The sequence below is a fragment of the Pelodiscus sinensis genome, chromosome 32, assembly GCF_049634645.1.
Source record: "Pelodiscus sinensis isolate JC-2024 chromosome 32, ASM4963464v1, whole genome shotgun sequence".
Taxonomy (NCBI): domain Eukaryota; kingdom Metazoa; phylum Chordata; order Testudines; family Trionychidae; genus Pelodiscus; species Pelodiscus sinensis.
This window is the reverse complement of record NC_134742.1, coordinates 4,371,811-4,391,468: the sequence shown is the minus strand read 5'-3', so window position 1 is coordinate 4,391,468 and position 19,658 is coordinate 4,371,811. Positions and strand designations below refer to the sequence as shown.

The 19,658-nt window shown below is 53.5% G+C and overlaps 1 protein-coding gene across 1 annotated transcript; it reads left to right on the top strand.

Moving 5' to 3' along the window:
• The first annotated feature begins 1,024 nt into the window (after positions 1 to 1,024).
• On the top strand, positions 1,025 to 19,306 carry LOC142823074 (maestro heat-like repeat family member 5). Its single transcript, XM_075913362.1, has 4 exons — positions 1,025 to 1,118; positions 14,343 to 14,631; positions 15,239 to 15,365; positions 19,079 to 19,306. The coding sequence occupies exons 1-4, from the start codon at positions 1,025 to 1,027 to the stop codon at positions 19,268 to 19,270; spliced, it is 702 nt and encodes a 233-aa protein (XP_075769477.1). The 3' UTR covers positions 19,271 to 19,306.
• Positions 19,307 to 19,658: the final 352 nt, after the last annotated feature.

The window sequence follows — 19,658 nt, the reverse complement described above, 5'->3', positions numbered from 1 at the left end:
CCACAGAAGCAGATGAAGCAGATTGAAGCATCAGAAGAAGACACGGGCGAAGCAGCAGCGGAAGAGGCAGCAGCAGAATAAGTAGCCCCAACAGTGGTAGCAGGAGCAAAAGAAGAAGAAGAAAAGCAGCAGCAGCAGAAAAAACAGCAGCAGAAGTAGAAGCAACAGCCGAGTAAGTAGGATCAACAGAGAAAGCAGGAGCAAAAGCAGCAGTAGAAGAATCAGCAAAAGAAACAACAGAAGAAACAGCGAAAGCAGCAGCAGTAGCACAAACGAAGAAAAAGCAGCGGCCACAGAAAAAGCAGAACCAGAAGAACCAGCAGAAGAAGCAGTGGCAGAAATAGAGAAGTAGCAGCAGCAGAAAAAGGAACAGTATCAGCAGTAGAAAAAGCAGCAGAGGAAGCAGCAGCAGCACAAAGAAAAGAAGAAAAAGCAGAAAACAAGTAGGAGCAGATGAAGCAGCTGCAACAGAAGCAGATGAAGCAGCAGCTAAAGTAGCATGAGCATCAGAAGAAGAGCAGCAGCAGAAGAACCAGAAAAAGAAGTAGCAGCAGCAGAATATAAGGAGCAAGAGCAGAAAAAGAAGGAGTAGCAGCAACCTCACAAGAAGCAGATGCAGAAGAAGTAGCAGCTACAGAAGCAGCAGCAGCCATAGATGCTGCAGCTGAAGAAGCAGCCGAATAAAAATAGGAAGTGAAACTCTGCAGATTGAGAAGAATTGAAGAAAGAGGCCATAGCAGCAGCAGCAGAAGAAGAAGAAGAAGAAGAAACACCAGCATAACCAGGAGCAGCAGCAGAAGAAAAGTCGGAGCAGAATAAGTAGCAGTAAAAGAAGCAGGAGCAAAAGCAGCAGCAGAAGAAAGAACAGAAGAAACAGCAGTAGTAGCAGCAGATTGAAGCTGCAGAAGAAGCAGAAAAACAAGCAGGCGGAGGAGAAGGAGCAGCAACAGAAGAAAAGAAACAGGAGAAGAACAAGCATAAGAATGAGAATCAGAAGAAGCAGGAGAAGAAGTAGCAGCAGCAGATGAAAAGAGCAGTGGTAGCACCAGAAGAAGCATCATCAAAAGAAGAAACCAAGAAGGAAAACACAGAAGAAGTAGAAGCATCAGCAGAAAACTGTAATCGCAAAGGAAGAAGCAACAGAAGAAGAAAGGAAGTATCAAGAGCAGCAGAAACAGCAGAGGAGAAGAAGAAGTGGAAGAAAAGAGGCAGGAGCAGAAGAACTAGAAGAAACCTCAGCTGAAGCAGAAGCAGCAGACGCAGAAGAAGCCACAGCATCAGATCACAAGAACAAGCAACAACAGAAGAAACATCAGAAGAAGAAGCAGAATCAAAGAGACAGGAACAGCAGTAGAAGAAACAGCAGAGGTCCAGGTTGGATATTAGGAAACACTATTTCACTAGGAGGGTGGTGAAGCACTGGAATGGGTTACCTAGGGAATGGGTTACCTAGGGAACTAGTGGAGTCTCCATCCCTAGAGGTGTTTTAAGTCTCAGCTTGACAAAGCCCTGGCCGGGTTGATGTAGTTGGAATTGGTCCTGCCTAGAGCAGGGGGCTGGACTTGATGACCTTCTGAGGTCTCTTCCAGTTCTATGGCTCTATGACTCTATGATTCTAGGAGGAGAAGCAGCGGAAACCAAAGAAGCAGCATCAGTATAACAATAATAAGCCACAGCAGAGAAGAGCAGAAGAAACAGGAAGTAGCAGCAGCAGAAAAAGAAGCAGCAGAAGAAGTGGCAGTAGCAGAAGGAGCAGCAGACTTTAGCAGCAGAAATAACAGACTAAGGAGAAACAGAAATAAAAGGGGGAGCAACAAACTTTAACAGCAGGAAAAAAAGACTAAGGAGAAACAGAAAAACAAGTAGAAGCAGGAGAAGGAGCAGCAGTAGCAGAAGAAGCAGATACAGCAGGTGCGGCGGAAGAAGAAGTAGCATTAGAAGCAGATGGAGTAGCAGCAGCAGATGAAAAGAGAAATCAACAGCAGCAGAAGCCATCAACAGAAGAAGAAAGCAAAGAAGAAAAAGCAAGTAGTAGCAACAGGAGAAGAAACAGCAGCAGGAGGAGACGAACCTGCAGCAGAAGCCGCTGTAGCAGAATAAAAGGAGGAGCAACAGGAGAAGAAGCTGAAACAGCAGAAAGCAGCAAAAGTAGAAACAGCAGCACACACTAAAAATTAGAAACGGAAAAATAAGTACGGAGAGTAGAAGCAGCTGCAAGAGAAGCAGATGAAGCAGCAGCAGCAGAAGGTGAAGAAAATAAAATAGCAGCAGCAAAAGCAGAAGTAGCAGAAGAAAAAACAGCATCTGAAGAAGCATCAGCAGAAGGAAAGTAGCCAAAGAAGGAGTGGAAGAAGAAGCATAACAACAAGTATGGGCAACAGAAGGAGCAGCAACAGTAGCAGATGAAAAAGCAGCAGACAAAGGAGAGGCAGAAAAATAAATAGGAGCAGGAGAATGAGCGGCAGTAGCAGCAGCAGAAGGAACAGCAACAGAAGGAGCATCAGGAGCAGCAGCAGATTTAAGCTAGAGAAGTAACAGCAGCAGAAAAAAAGGAGTCATCAGGAACAGTGGCTGCAGAAGAAGAAGAAGAATGAAAATAAGTAGGGACAGGAGAGGGAGGAGCCACAGAGGCAGATGAAGCAGCAGCAGAAAGAGCAGCACTGCAGAAGCAGCAGCAGAAGAATAATAAGAATAATGAGCCCCAGCAGCAGAAGAAACAGGAAGTAGCAGCAGCAGCAGCAGCAGCAGCAGAAGAATCACCGGAAGAAAAAGCTGCAACAGAAGAAGAAAAGTAGCAGCAAAAGAAGCAGCAACAGAAGATGTGTTATAAACAGAGGGGCTGTGTCTACACTGGGTCCCTTTTCCGGAAAAGGGATACAGATGAGACAAGTCGGAAATGCAAATGCAGCAGGGATTTAAATTTTCCCCGCTCCATTTGCATGAACATGGCTGCCGCTTTTTTCCGGCTCGGGGCTTTGCCGGAAAAAAGCGCCAGTCTAGACGGGGATCTTTCGGAAAATAAAGCCTTTTCCGAAAGGTCCCTTATTCCTGATTTTAGAAGGAATAGAAGGACAGAGCTAGGTCAAGGGAAGGTTCTGCCTCCTGCCTTCCTTCCCAGTAGCTTTCCAGTATAAACCAGCTGTGGGTGTTAGCACTGCCCCCTGCCTGGCCCTGCGATGGGATAAGAGTTACCTGGGGGCGGGTGTCTAGGTCTCTGTACGGAGGCCTGAGTGTATTGTGATGTCATGTGTGACAACAACAAAGAATGTGGCTGCAGCATTCTTATCCTGCCTCCAGTCCTACTGGTTGGCAACGGCTGGTGCCCAAGGATCTGAGAGACAAGAACTGAGCCTCTGTCAAGAACCTCAGGAAGCCGCTGTCCCCGCGGGCGTGAGAGAGGATGAGTCTGTACAGAAGGTAATTCCCGGAGTCTTTCCCTGCCCCCGAGAGCCCACCTTGGAGATTGGAGCCTCCTCGGCCTAGGACGGGTGGGGACAGGGGCTGCAACAGTCAGTTCCCAACACTCCGTTTTGATTTGACTCGGGGCATCTTCCCTTCTCCTTCTGCTTCAGCCTTTCCCGTGCTCCAGAGGCAGATGGGGATGATTTTCCCTCCCTGCCGACTAGTGGGGGTGAATTTCCATGTTTCTTACTTAAAGGGAACGTAGCAAAACTTGAGTAGAATTTGGATTTATGTCACCATGGAGCTTATTCCTCTTGGAGGTGCCCCTAAGGCATCCCCTGCCTTCAGGGTGGGTAGAGAAATGTTTGGTGTCAAGTAATGATTGTCCAATATCGATGTGTTCAGACAGCATCCAGCTCAGAATGTACAGAATTAGAATAACAAAGTGCTATTTGAATTACATTGAAAGTGGTACAGCTCCATAGCCAGTCCCAAGCTCTCATGTGGGTAGTTCTCTCAGAAACTCAAAACCCCATAGGAATTCTCCTGTACCCCCTCCACCCTATAAAATATCTGTGTAAATTCCCTCTGACATTCCATTCCAGGTAACGGGGTGAAATAAACTGCTACCTCATTTTGTCATGAGTCTCCGTGTGTTTTCTTTGTAATTTTTTGGTGACCTCAGTTCTGAATCGATGTTCTAAATAGTGTGTAAAACTCTTCATTGAATGCTCACTGGTTCTTTTCCCCCTGCTAACAAAATCCAGATTTTGAAATACTTGACAGGAATTAAACACATTTGCAGCTGATACTCTGTCCTTGCAGTGCTTCAACCCCGCTACTTAACAATCTTTTATTCCTTTTACTGGGTTTGATGGGAACAGAGGGTTCCTCATTTTCAGCTTGGCCCTATCTGTAGCCAGAGTCCCAACATTCTGAGCACAAAGCTGTGAGGTTTGAGAGAAGGCCCAGCTGAGAATCATAGAAAATAGATGGGACCAGTGATCCCTCTAAGATTCTCCAGCCACAAGTTTTGTCTTGTGCACCAATAATGAGGTCGTGTGCGCTTGTTGGGATTTGTGCCACTAAGGCACCTGCAGTTACTAACAAATACCTTAGATATATTTAAAATGTTATGGAAGAAAGAATACTACAACAAGGGATCGTTGGCAAGGTGCCTGACTTTAAATGTTTGTTTACTATGAAATCAAATACATTGTTTTCAGTAGCCATTTGGTATCTTACAAGTGTCCTGTTCCTTTGAGGCATAACACAAAACTGCTATTTCTTGGCATAGCAAACAAAATCTGTTATTCATATTGACATATTAAATAAAAAAATTGTTGCAGTTTATGCTTGAAATTAAAGATTACATCTCTTGGCTTGATGCACATGAAAAAAACTTTCTACAGGCAAAAGTGTTAGAGAGTCTCTGTTGTTGTGACTTGTGAAACAAAAACTAAATCATTTGGTTTTAACACAAAAAATCACTTCATTTATTTGCTGTATGTAGAAGAGCACTAATCACAGTTCTTGTCTGTCTGTCACGTGATTTTCAATTGGACCCTTCTGAGCACGTGCTGACCACCCCCACCAGCTCCTGCAGCAGCTCCTGCAGGCATGTGCACGTGTGCTCTGCCCCCTGGCTCTCCTGATGAGGAGCATCATGTGCACGTCCCACAGCAAACTACAGCCCGTGAGTGTGAGTGTGAGTGTGAGTGTGAGAGATCGATATCACCGTGATCAAGTGATACCACTGTGGCCTGCAGAGTGTGTGTGTGTGTGGGGGGGGGCTGCCCTAGACTAACTGCAACCAACTGGCGCCCTAGGAGATCAATGCAGTAGGCGCCCCCCCACCCCAAAGGCAGATATTGACTGAGGGTTTTGGTTCTGTGCTGGGGAGAGGGGGGCTGGGGATGGAGTTCTGTGGCTGGGGGTCAGGAGGTTAGGGGTTGGGGGTTTGGGGATGGAGTTGGAGGTCTGGGGTCTGGGGATGGAGTTCTCTGGCTTGGGGCCAGGGGGTTGGGGGCTTTGGATCAGGGGGCTGGGGCTGGTGGCTGCAGGCCGGGGGATGGAGTTCGGGAGCCGGGGAGAGTGTGCCAGCCAGGGGGACAGAGTCCCCTGCACCCGCCTCCTCCCAAGATCCCACTTCTCCAGAGAGAAACCCCCCATGTTCCTCCTCCCCTGGGGACGACCCTTCCTGCGGCACAGGGGAACCCCCCCCACACGCGTTCCTCCTCCTCCGGATCTCACCGTCCCCTCCCCCCAGCAGCACAGGGGAAACACCCCCACCCCACCCGTGCGCTGCCACTCCCAGGACTTTCCCCCTCCTGGCCGCAGGGCAGCCATGCTCCAGGTAAGGCACAGCAAAGGGAATGTGAAATGGAAGGGGCAGAGTTTAGAATGTGGCGCCCCATGCAACTGGGCTCCCTAGGCAGCTGCCTAGTATGCCTATAGGCACGGACCACCCGTGCGTGAGAGAGAGAGAGATATCATGGTGGCCTGCAATGTGTATGTGTGTATGTGATCACTGTGTGTGCGTGACAGGTGTACAGCTAGTTCGGATTAGGAAGCCAGGCTCTGCCCAATGCTCAAGCACATTCAGAGAAATATTCAGTATCCATACAAAGTACAGTAAAACTCCATTTTTCTGGCATCTGATGGTCCAGCACTCCTGATGGTCCGGCACCATCAGGAAACCGGAAGTGCTCCGGGCAGCCGGACCATTGGAACTGGTCTGCCCCCGGCTTCCTGATTCAGACGCTGCTGAAACTGACCAGCGGCTGAATCGGAGAAGCTGGGGGCAGTGCAGTTGGAGTGCTTTCCGGTAGGTCCCATAGCGCTGCCCCTTGGGGCTGCGGGACCAACTGGCTGCACCCCGGCTGCTCTGCTGCAGGCGTCCCAATTCAGCTGCTGCTGAAACTGACCAGCAGCGGCTGAATTGGGGACGCCTGGAGCAGAGCCGGATCATTGGAAGGGGGGGCTAAGACGGGTCTGGAGTGGCATCTCCCCCCATCCCAACTCAGACCCCTCATAGCCCCCCCTTCCAATAGTCTGGCATATCTGATAATCCGGCACCCCCTGGGTCCTAAAGGTACCAGATTATCAGAAGTTTACTGTACATGCTTATAATTTCACACACAGACATTGTACAATCACATGAATAGCGTACATAGGATTAGCAGACAGTAAACTTCTATTCAACACCTCACATGGCCCCCTTTATACCACTTTTGGGGCAAACACACCCCCATGGGTGCAGCAGTGATCTGGCTGCTCCCCTCAAAATCCAGGAACGTGACACATGCCTGTAGAAACCTTTCTTGTTACCCGTCACATCCCTTGCTAGCTGCAAATCCAATTGTGCTTTTTCCTTCAGGACGACTCCCTTGCATTCTCAAGTATATTTAGACTCCTCCCAAGTCATCTCTCCAAGTTTCCACTTCTTATAAACTTCCTGTTTGTGTTTAAGATCACGAAGGATTTCCCTGCTAAACCCATCTGGTTGTCCACCATATTTGCTTTTCTTACTGTGCATCGGGATGCTTTGGTCTTGTGCCTTCAATAAGGCTTCTTTAAAATCCTGCCAGCTCTCCTGGACTCCTTTCTGCTTCATGTTAGCACCTCAGGGAATCCTGCCCATCGCTTCCCTGAGGGAGCCAAGTCTGCTTTTCTGAAGTCCAGTCCCCTCTTCTGCCTGGGTTGGTGGCCTGGAGTGGACCCCTAGCATGACATCACCCCTCTTTTTACCTCTTTTAACCTAACCCAGACACTCTTAACAAGTCTGTCTTCTACGCCTATCTCCACCTCAGCCCAGTGTATATTCGTAATGGATAAGGCCACACCTCCTCCCTTTTATCCCTGCCTGTCAGTCCTCGGCAAGCTGTACCCTTCGGTATCAATATTCCAATTGTGTGTATTATCCCACCAAGTCTCTGTGATACCAACTGTGTCATCCTTGTGTTTCTTTATTAGCACTTCAAGTTCTTCCTGCCTATTCCCCGTCCTTCTTGTCTTTGTACACCGGCATCTAAGATACCGACTGGATTTTGCCCCCCTCACTTCTGCCTTGTCCCTCCTTTCTCTCTGCTGTTTCACAAAAGCATGTTGCAAGTCTGTACAAAGCAAAGCTGACTCCAAAGGGATCAGTTTCTGAGGCCCAGTGAGATTCAGAACTGCTTAAGAACAATCTATAATACATCTGATTTCACTGAACAATTACTATTTGCTGTGGTAGCTTCTAAAAGATAGTAACTATCTGGATTTCATCTGCTGAAGCCCAGAAAGGCACTACCCAGTGAACCACAGCTAGAATCCAAAATAATTCCAGTTAGATAGGCCAGTTTCTTCTGCCTCTTTGTCGACTTCCCAAAATAACAAATCCAAATCCTGTACAGTTTAGAGTAGCAGTAATGTTAACTTAGTTAACCCACATGGCCCCTCCCTGGGAGCAGCTCAGAAGCCACCATGCCACCCGGGCCCCACAACCAGCCCTGGGGACAGCAGAGAGATGCCAGGCTCAGTCTCCTACCCCCACTGAACCCACCACTAGCAACAGCTTCCCTTCCACCAGTAGGACGGCGACTGCAGGCCCGAAGCCCGTTAAGAGCAAATGGAGGATGAACTTCAGCCAGTTCTATAGCTTGAGGGTCATCAGCCCCTAGAGTCCCAGGCTGTAAGGCCAGAAGGCACAGCCCTGCTCCCCGAGTCTGAGCTCCTGCACCACACAGGCCCTAGAAATTCCCCACAAGAATTCCTGTCACCCACAGCCCCATGTGTCTTCACCTTTGACTGGGTTCTATGGACCAGTTCTGGCTCTTAGAGAAGCGGATGGTTTCAATAGAGCGCTCTTGTATCTGAATCCTGGCAGATTAATGTCTTGCCTTTCCAGGACAGAAAAACCCATCGGCTCCTTCTTTTTCTTCCAGGCTGTGTTCCTTCTTTGAAAGACTCACCTCAAGGGAGCACAGACACAGCCGAGTGCTCCGGGTGGTGGTCCAACCTGCAGCAGCCGAGGCATGCGCCGGCCTCAGTCAGCAGGAGCAGGCCTTGCCAGAGGAGCCCAAGAGAACCAGAGGCTCCTGGAAGATCCTGTCAGGCATAAGAAGACTCTGTGCCTGCAGCCAGTGTGGCAGCTCCCTGGCAGAGGCTGAGGAGGAGAGAAGAGCTTCCTCTCCCAGGCGGTGGACACGCTTCTCCCTGAAGAAGAGGAAGAAGAACTCAGCGGAGAAGCAGGAGGAGCCAGAGGAGGAGAAGCCACCGGAGAGCCCAGACAAAGACCAGCTGGATCTCACAGGTGAGGATACAACCCACCCGGTGAGAGGGGAGCATGTGAGGGACACTGACCCCAGTCACTGTACAAGCCTTGAGCGTTAGGGCCATCTCATGGGACAGCGATGGGCTCCTCAGAGGCTGGAATCCATCGAGTGCCAGACGCTCTGGTACAGGGGGGCAGGTCCCTCCCTGAAGTGGGAAGAACAGACAGTGGCAGGGCACAGCTCTCTGGGGGTCTGGCATCCCCAGCCTAGTCCAGCACCTCCCTCCCTTCCAGATACCCTACCCCAGCCGGCTCCTGCAACCTCCCTCCTGTTCAGACCTCACTGCCTCCAGCACCCAAAGTCCCAGGCCACTCCAGCACCCTACCCCCCACCCACACTTCCACCCTTACTCCCTCCTGCACCACTATCCTTATCCCATGCCCTGGCAGCCACCTCCCACACACCAAGCCCCTCATCTTGGCCTCACCCCAAAAGCTAGGGCAGGTCATACAAATCTCTTATCGCGGGTATGAAAAAGAGGTAATCTGGCCCATTGGAATCTTTGAACTCTGGTCCTCTCTTGTCTCCCTCCGCTCCCAATGGGGCTGGAGCAGCGGAGGGGTGAATCCTAACCCCAACACCCCCCCCCCTCCCTGCCCTTTTGCTTAATTATTTTGATTTTGATTAATAATGTTTCCTTTCTTACCGGTTATACATCTCCCAGCCCCGTGTTATAGCTCCAGTCATCTTTCTCTGCCTGGATCCTCTATTTTGGGAGCTGGGTCCAGAAGGCTCAAACAAATCCCCACCCCCCTTCAATCTCCCCAGCAGGCCACCCAGCCTCTCCTGGAAATGGCTTGGGGAGCCACAATACAAATTTTGACTCAAGCAAGGGAGGGGGCTGCTCAGCTCCAAAAGTTTGAAACAGGAGCTCGGGCAGGGAGGGGGTAGCTCAGGGTGTAGAAAGAGGAGCAGCGAGGGGCTGTGTGTGAACAGGGGGTAACTACGTGCTGTGCCAGGAGGGCTCCCCTGCAGCCCCTGTTCCCTGAGGGCTCTGGTGGCCACGGAGCCAGGTCCCCTCTCACCGGCTGTCAGACAAGGGGGTAGGAGCAGTGTTCCCGCTAAGATTTTCCAACCTTGGGCCGACTGAATTTTCTCATGTGCAACACCAATATCGCGGTGGTGTGTGGTGTGTGGACCCAAACCCGTGGGTATAAATATGTATTTTCAATAGGCCGTGGGTGTGGAAGAAAATATATTGGGTGTGAATTGGGGAGAACAGGGGCAAAGGAGCAGGCAGAGAATAAACAGAACTGAATGATTATCAGGGGAGTGTAACGGGAGAAAACAGGATCCCTGCTGGGCCAATTCCCCAGCGGGAGGCAGGGGAGGAGGAGGGTGCGAGGGAGGCTGCTGCCCTGTTAGCAGTTCACCAGGCAGGGAAGACTTGGAGCAAAGTAGAGAAGTTGGCCTGATCTGAAGGCGCCTGTATCCTCCCCAGCTTCCCCCTGTGGGCGGTGGCAGCCAATGCAGCACAATTGATCCCTCCTCCCCGTCAGCCTGGTCTGGGTCACATGGTCCCCCAAGTACGTCCTGGCTCCCTGATTTGCTCCCCCAGCCAGTGCAGACCCTGCAGGGGGCTGGGAGGGGTGGGGGGACCGGGGTGGAGGCTGGAGGCAGGACACCCTCCTCCACCACAAGAGAGCGAGTGCCCCATTGTCCTTCCCCAGCCAATCAGGAAAGGGATTCACACGCAGCTTCCAGGGAACCTTGGATGGGAGCCGAGGGGCAGCTCCAACCCCCTGCGCCAGCAGCAGCTGCTGGAGAGGAGGGAACAGAACCGTTAAAAAGGGACCAGGGGTCACCCCGTCCAAAGGTCGCAGCAGCTCTCAACTGGGAACTGGGCTGGGCTGGGCCATCACTTCCTGGGGCGTCACACGGGAAATGAGGCCTGTTCCCATCACTGCAGGAAGGGGGCGAGGGCCGGGGAGAGGAGAACGCACCGTGGGAGAGACTCTGCCCCTAGGGCAGAGGAAGCCCAGTGGGGAGAGCCCCCAGCTGAGAGTCATGGGAGCGGCGCTCTCTGCTCGGCCCTGCAAGCACCTTGCTGTGTGACCCTGGGCAAGTCACGTCAGGGCTCTGGGCCCCGTGTCCTGCTGTCGCCCAGGGGTAACACATTCAAACCAGCGCGTCTCCTCTGCTCCAGGGGTGGAGAACGAGCTCTCCCAGAAGACGCCCAACGGGGCGGAAGGGAGCGAAGAGGAGGAGGAACCAGACCGCCGGCCCATCCCATTAGCACAGAGCAGCGCCCACATGACTATGGTAATGAGGCTTGTGACTGAGCCAATGGGAAGCATCCCCTGCGGGGCGAGTGACTATGTGCCGGAGCCGGTGTCTCTCAGAGGAGATCGCCCCCCCCCTCCCCCCCCCCCGGCTCAGGGACCGAAAGGAAACACTCCTACGTGTGACCAGCTCCCTGGAGCAAAGCCTTGTAATATGGGGGCTTTCTGGGAGCACCACGCCGAGGGTGGAAGCAGGGCACCTTGCTTTGAGACAGGGCTACTCGGAACCCAGAACGGGGGGTCCTCCAGTGCTAGGATCGGAACCCGTCCCAAACAGCACTTCTGTTCCCCACACTGGCTAGTAAGAAGCCCTGCAAGAAACCCCCTTAGACACTCCTGTCCTCTGGGCCACCACCAGCACCACCCTCATACTGGTGAGAGGCTCTGAGACCCAGTCCCACCAATTCCAAACAGGTTCCTCCCACCCCAACAAACCAGCCACATGCCCAGGTCAATTTTAGACAGGACCATGCAGAACTTTCAAGACTAGCAAGACAGTTTATTAGGTGATGAGCTTTCGTGGCCCAGACCTGTGTTTTCTTTCAGCAAGACCAGACTAACACGGCTACATCGCTATTACTATTCTACATGCAAGGTCAATTGAAAGCTCAGATCTTACCCCAAAGAGCCTGAGGTGCCAACCCTTTAGTATTTAATATATGAAGGTTTATTAATAAAAGAAAGAACAAAATGTTGAGACTAATATTGTTAAAGGAATCAAATTCCATTCACCAACTGCAAAGTCCTTGGTGCCGGCTTGTGCCAGATGAGATGAAGGGGTGTCTTAGAGCAAGTTTCAGGAATACGTCCTCTGTTAGGCTGGATGTATTCCTGAAACGCCCTCTGCCTTCCCCACCCGGCAGCATGTGGCGCTACCACCGAACAGGCAGGAATCGGGGCAGGACAGGAAGTAGCTGAGACTGAAGGAGCGAGTCTCCCTGGCGGACGAGAACCCCAGACTGAGGGCTCTGGGGCCACTTCAGGCTTCAGTCCATAGCCGAGATCCTTCATAGTTGATTATCAGGAGGGAGGACAGGAGTGACGACAAAATTGGGGGAATCCTCAGGGCCCCTTTATCCCCTTGCCCAGGGGGCGGGAATCCCGTTGTTCTCCTGTGAAAGTCTGTCCCAAGATGGAGTCTGTCACGTCACTGGCGCAGGCCTGACTCAGTCCTTCTCAGGCAGCAGCCTCCACTTTTGCGCTGGTCTGAACGTTCACAGCAAGTCTCATCATGTGTGATTGGCACCCCCCGAGGTCAGTGAAGTGCTGCCATTCACTTGCCTAGCGGCCCTGTCGAGGCTGTTCCCCACTCCGGCACAACGAACGCAGAAGTTGGGGGTCTGCAAGAACACTCCAAACCCTTGTCTGCACAGGCTCTGGTCCCGAAACTCCCCCCCCCCCCGAATCCTAATACCCATATTTTGGGGATTCTGCTGCCACCATCAAATGCTTTGAACCCACAAACAGGGCTGGACACTTGAAACCAGCCCCAGGGGTACCCCAAGCTCTTTTTCCCAAAAGATCTTGAAAAAGAAAAGAGAAAAACAAGCTACAGGCTCTGGTGGCTGACCCCTTAGTCAGAGGCATACAGGTCCACACAGACAGACCATCCTAGAGGTGTTTAAGTCTCAGCTTTACAAAGCCATGGCTGGGTTGATTTAGTTGGGATTGGTCCTGCCTAGAGCAGGGGTCTGGACTTGATGACCTTCTGAGGTCTCTTCCAGATCTATGGTTCTATGATTCTACATTGGATAGATGGAAAGAGCCACCTTTTGAGACTGGTACCAAGGCAAAGTCCCTGGTCTGAAGCCTTAGTTGGAAAAGGAAGGAAGGAAGGAAGGAAGGAAGGAAGGAAGGAAGGAAGGAAGGAAGAAAAAAACCACCCCAAACCCTAAGCTCAGACATTAGTTTGACATCCCTAAAGAAGGAAAACAATAAATCCTGAGAGACGAGCTAAACTTTTCCCTCCTTACACGTTATAAGAAGTCTGTTTTTTGAGGAAGAACGGCTCTTGCACAAGAGGGGGTTTTGCAAAACAAGGGCTGCTCGTTATTTATGCAAATGGGGCGTGGCGATATTCCACGCCAAGCTTCATTTGCATAAGCTTTTCCGCAAGACGGCTATATTGTAGATGTAGCCTCAGTCTCAGCTACTTCCTGTCCTGCCCGTGATTCCTGCCGGTTGGGAGGCAGCGCCACACGCTGCCGGGTGGGGAAGGCAGAGGGTGTTTCCATGAAGGCCCTGCACTCAGTTCTTTCCACACGGACACTGTGGGCTGCTAGAGCCACTGGGCCCATCTGCTCAGGCCCAGGATGGAGGATGGAACATGGGGCATGTTCTCCAGTCACCCCTCTGCTGCCCTCCACACGGGATCTGCAGGGCTCTGCGGGTTTCTCAGCCAAAGGCAGGTCCGCTAAGTGCAGCGGCCGTGAGTTACAGGGACCTGTGGTGCCCAGGGGACGGGGGAACCCTTGGCACCGGGTGAGGCTGCTCAATCAAAGGTCTCAGCAGGCTCCTCCATGCTCACTAGGCCCTGCCAGCCCCCAGGGAGCGAGTGTCCCACGGCAGCTGCCCAGTGGAAATGCTCAGTCCCTACAGGCTCTGCCCCTGTTCATTGCAGACCCTCGGGGAGCCCCCTGCCTCAGCCCAGCCCACAGCCCTGCTGCTGGCAGCCGTGAAGGCTCTGACGGCCCCCGCCCTGGAGAGCTTTCGGGCGGCGGAGGAGGCGCTGAGAGCCACCGTGTCCCAGCACAGCGCCCGCATGGAGCGAGTAAGAGACGCCCGGCGAGGGGCAGGGGCGTGTGGGGAGAGGGGCTGGGAGAACTGGCTCTGAGGAAACCGGCCCTGGGGCACAGGGTCACGGTCTGGCAGGTCGGCTCAGCCCCTTTCCATTCGGTGCTGGGGTGGGCAGGTTTTTCCAGAGCTCTGCGCGCTGGAGCTTGGACACGTCCCTGGGGCCAGCCCAGCCCCACGGCAGGTGGGTCACAGCCCCGCCCTGGAGCGCGGCACTGACAGAGTCTGCCGAGGGGCCGCCACGCTGGGCTCCCGGAGCAGACGGGGTTTCCTCACGTGCCTTGCAGTGCCCTTGTGTGACCCACCGGTGCAGCAGGAACCATTTGGCTTTGCACTTTGCCCCGGTGCCTGTGACGTGTGATCCTGCTGCCCAGCCCCACCGGCTCCGGTGCCCCCCCCCCCGGGAATTAGACTGGTGCAGGGAGGGCTCTGCCAGAGTCCATTTCTACAGCCCCTTCCTAGGAGGTGTGAGCATCAGTCACTGCCCTGATCAATTGAGCTCCATCGCCCTCTGGGGAGGCAGGAATTTTACCCGCGTGACACACAGGGACCTGGGACCAAGAGCGGCTCATTGACTTGGTGACGTTCCTGCCCTTCTCCAAGCGCCGTCTGCCAGGAGGGGTGACCTGGCAGGAGGCCGCTCTTGAGCAATCCCCCCCTCAGCTTTCTGGCTGCCTCCAGGTGGGAGACGTCGTGGGAGAGATTTTCACTTGGCTGGACGACGTCGAGGACTCCAGAGCCAGAAGAGCTGCACTGGGAACCGTCGCCCTGCTGGCTCGCGCCCACCCCCGGGACGTGGTTCCAGCCTGTGTGGCCCACGCGCCGCCATGGGAGAGGTAGGGAGAGGCTATCATCACCTCAGCCCCTGATTTCCCCTCCCCTCCTCCTCCAGGGCAGAGCGTGGGAAAGGCCTGGCAGGCCACAGGGATGGAGCCAGCTCCCTGCTGGGCACGGGGCTGTCCCTGCCTCCTGAGAGGAGATGCCCAGGCCCAGCCCCTTGGAAACCAGCCCCTCCCTCTTCCCTGCCCAGAGTGCAGACGTGACAGGTCCCTGGAGAGTTCCAGCAGGCTCCTGATTTCTGTGGGTCACCCCCCTTCCCGCCAGCTCCACCAGAGGGGCAGGACCAGGCTATGGGGAGCATCCCTGGGCCGTGACTCCAGCGTAAATGTCACCGAGCAGCCTTTGGTGCAGGCTGGGCTGGGTGGTGTCACGCTGTGCGCAGCCCCAGGGCAGTTACTGGAAGCAGCGGCACAGGCTGCAGGAGCAATGAGGCCTCTGGGGAAGGGAATAAATGAAGAGCTCATGGAAGGGACTCACCTGCCTCAGCCTCCCAGCCCCTGGGCGTCTCATCTAAGGTCCCCCTTTCCCGCTGGCCTTCCCAGCCTCTCCCTGGGGACACAAGGGGGGGCAAGCAGAAAATGATTTCGGTTTGTGACCTTGCAGAGGTGCCAGGGAGCTGTGGAAGGCCTTGGGGGAAGAAGCACAGCTCTCCCGGCACGTGCTGCACCAGCTGCTGGACAAGCTCCGGAAGAGCCACCGGGAGGAGAGGAGCCGCAGCGTGTCTCTGGCCGTAAATGAGACTGGAGCTGTCACGTAGCGAACTCGCCACCGAACACGGAGGCCCCTCACTTGGAGCTCAACCCCGTGTGCGTCCCAATGCTCCAAATCAACCCTGCAGCTCCCTACACACAGGGCTTAACTCCCTGTGCTCCAAATCAACAGGGCAGCTCCCTGCACACAGGCCTAGCAGCCAGAGGTGTGTTAGAACTCCTGGTGGGATTGGTGTGGAGGGAGAGGGGGGACCCAGGCCACCCTCTCCACCGGGTCCCAGTGCACCCTGTCAGCGTTGGAGTGGGGCACCACTAGCTGGGTGGGGAATCCAGCCGAAAGACGCCGAGCACCCGGGGTTCAACTACCCGCCCTGGGCTGCTTCCTGCCAGCTTCTCTCCCATCCTGAGCGCCGTCTCTTTCCTCCAAACCGGGGCTTCTGCTGCGGTTCCCAGCTGGTGACGGCGTCCAGGTGCACATGTGCTTCTCCTCGGGAGCCCCAGCGGCACCTCTGCCCCCGTAGGCCTCAGCCCTGTCTGAGCTGCTCCACCGGCCTTTTTAGCTACCTCCAGCTGGAGCCCGCCCAGCACGTCTGTGGGGATGCGACCTTCTCTGCCAGGCAGCCAGGCTTCACCTCTGCAGCCCCAGTGCAGGGTCGGGACACCACGTGTCAGGGCTGATCTCCACTCTGAGCACAGAACGTGGAGACCTGAAGGAAAACTTAAAAAAATGAAGCCTGGTCTTTGCAGTCGCTGCTTACAACACTCCCCAGAGTCACAGATTTACTAACTTTGGGGGGAGCTTCCACAATCAAATGACTTATCCTTAAACACAGAGACCTGCCCTTGCTGGGAGTTTTAACCTAATAAGAACAGTTGGAGGGTGAGTTTGTAAGAGGCTCGAGTGTGTGTTAAAACTACGGATGCGTTTCTTCTTATTTGACATTTGTAATTCACTTAGCTCTGCCCTTTCTCACTTGCAAACACATAAATCCCACAGCTTGTGCTTAATAAAATCACTTTTGTTCACTATCAAGCATTGTGTAAACAGTTGTGACCTCAGACCAGAATAGACTCAATGTCTGTATAGCTCTGGGGGCGGGGGAGGGTCTCTGCTCTGTGCCTCGGCTGGGGGAGACCAGGAGACCTGGCCCAGCAGGACAGTGTAGCGAGAAGCTCTAGATTGCCAAGAAGCGAGTGTCAGCGGATTTGCCAGCGCTCTGGGAAACGCCCCCTAGGAGTCTTCTGTGATCGCGCCCGTGAAACGGATCCTGCCGGGGGCAGGCAGGAATGGGCGCAGTGACACCACCCGGCACCCCTCGCTGAAACTGTCTCCCTGCTTGAGGACTACGTGGCCTCAGAGGAGCCAGGGAAGCCAGACCCCAAGCCGGGGCATCTGAGAGAGTCAAAGAAGCAGCACGGTCGGGGTCCCTCTAACTGGGGCAGGAGGATTTGAACCCGACCCGTCAGAAGTTCCCATTGACCCTGGTGAAGTAGTTTGGGATCTTGGGGGGATGTTCTCCAAGAGCAAAGGAGTGACCCAACCCTCCAAGGCCTGGCAGCAAGGGGCAGACACAAGCCAGGGAGATGGTCAACCTCAGTGCTGGCTCCAGGGTCCCGGTTTGAGATCAGCAAGGACCTTCTTAATCGCCGGGTCCAGCACCCACTGACCAAGACCAACATCTGCCAACTACTGCTCCCGTGACGGTTCTGCCAGGAGTTGTCGTGCCTGGGACTTGCAGTGCCCTGGGCCAGACCCTTCAGGAGAGAGAAAACTCTACAGAGAGTAGCCCGGCAGGTTTTCTGGCTGGGGAGGAAGCACGTGCCCTGAGTGCCAGAAAAGCAGCCCAATAGTGATCAATGCAGGACCACTGATGCCTTTATCCCTGGCAGGGACACCTTGTGAGAAGATTGGCTTAGATCTGGTGGAACCCTTCTAGAAGAGCAGGATGGACCATTAGTCCACCTCCGTGCTAGTGGGCTACGCTGTTATGCTTAATCGAAGCAACGAGATCTTTTATAGGGGGAAAGGCAGTACGCCGCATTGATTGAGAATACAACAGTTGCATATGCTTTTCAAACAGACACAAAACATCAAGCATAAACAGTTCTGCCAGATGATATGGTTACCAGTCCAGAGTCTGTGTCAATCTAGTGGCCAGGTAGATTGAGCACAGGGGGGAGCAGGGCCTTGTCGGTCGATCGATCCGATACTCCTCTCCAGATAGTGTGGCAGAGGAACGCAACGTTCCATAGCAAAGCACCCTGCTTTATATATTCCTTCTTCTTGTTAAAATCCATGGATCTCGCTCTGTCCGCTTGTGACCGGAATGTTATCTGTTTGATGTGAGTGTTCCCAGAACATCTCTCGAAGGTTCATCCTGTTGTCAATCGTCCTTTCGGGGGGCTTGCTCCGCTCTAAGGCTCATCAATCTGCCAATTATTCCATCTTCTCATGAGTAGGGGTACGCATTGGTGGTTATAGATGACTCCTCTGCAGTCAGGTTGTCTCATCCTCAGGACTTCGCTCACACTCGCTCAACCCCCTCCTTTGACCATCTGGTTCTAAAGCCATATAACTTTGCATCTTATCTCAACACATTCACACTTCTTACATGCACAAGTCTCCAGGGTTACAGATCTGCATGGAAAAGCAAAACCATTGTAAATTAAACAATTACAGCTTGGCCTTCAACATTCGCAGAATTCCTCTAATCTTACTAACACAGCCAAAATACCCAGAACTGGTTTTCTACTTCAGAACAAAGAAAATAGACCTTCAACTGAAAGGACTTGATGTGTAAACTATTAAATGTATATTAATATATATATGCCTTATATTGCTATATTACTGCTACGTTACTATACCTAAAATAAGAAATAAAAAAGAAAAAATCTCAATCCTAACAACACTACCCAGTGCCCCAGACAGTCCCCCCATGAGCTGCTATTGCCAACGAACTCCTGAAGGTGCTTGTGAGGGTCGGGCTGCTGTGAGAGACATTTAATGGACCAAGGGCCTAATGTGACCTGAAAACTCATGGCAGAGCTATGCTGCTTCTTGAACATTCACACCCCTAGAGCCTCGGTCTGCCCCCACAGACAGGTGGGTGAGAAGAGGGATTCAACGAGACACAAAACTGCCGTGGAAGTTCATGGAAGATGATCCTCGACACAAGGATAAGTTGCTACCTTAGGCCCAGAACACACAAGCAGCCCTGCATGATGGGGGAGTGAAAACGAGGACCTGCAAACCGGGACCTCCTGGAAAGCCAGTCGCTGGGAGCAACGTGGGGTCTGGACTGAAACTGCATCGACCTCCCGGCATCGCCCCGGCTCCCTGCTGATTGTGGCACTGGAGTTAATCAGGCAGCAGAGGGATCGTGGGATGCCCTGTACATGCGCCTAGAAGTTTGGGTCCCCTCATGATGGTGTCGCCCCCTCCGGTCAGGCCTGGGAAGGCGAAGGGCGAGGTCTAGGCCATGGAGAGAGATAATGGGGAATAATGTCAGCCGGACTCTTCTGATCTTTCCAAGAGGTTCCCTTCTGTGCCCATTCTAGCAATGGAAGACGGGTCAGGGGCCATCAGATCTCCCCTCCCCCCTGAGGAACTAACCCTCCTTCCTCATAAGCCACAAGGATGTGAGAAACGGCACCAGCATGACAGCAAAATGCCCTGGGAGCGGATGGGAGGTGGGGACAGCTCAGTGACTTTTCTGTCTCGTTCTGACTCCAGGCTATGGACACGCTCTATGAGATCTTTTTCCTGTGGGGATACCGAGAAGCCATCTTGCAAATGTTTCCCCACTTGCTCCTCCTCTGCGTCAGGCAGGTGCAGCACGTGCTGGACCTGCGTCTGCCAGGGACCTGGACGGCCAGCCAGAAATCCAGCCCTGAGGGATCCAGCCGCCTCAGCCCCTTGAGGTAACGGCAGAAAGGAAGGGGAAGAACAGATTTGATCTGCTGCACCCGCAGGTCACACACGGCCCCTGCGGAGCCCAGGTGCAGTTCTGGGCAGGTCTGTCTGGGGGGAGCGGTGCTGGGCACCCGTGTGCTTGTGAATCACGCTTGCTCCTCTGACCACGCCCACAGGCCGGCTCCTTCCCAGCACAGGCAGGGACCACGTCGGTACCTCCCCATGCGCCACCTGCCGAAGTGTTAGGGCCTCGGCCCCACAAGGCCCCGGCCCAGGACAGGGTCGCCAGAGCACATGCAGAGAGAGCAAGGCCGGCAGCACTGGGGCCCGGCCCGGCAGGGGGGCCGTGTCACAGGCAGGCAGGAGCAAGAGGGACCATGAAGCTGATTCCGTGTGGACT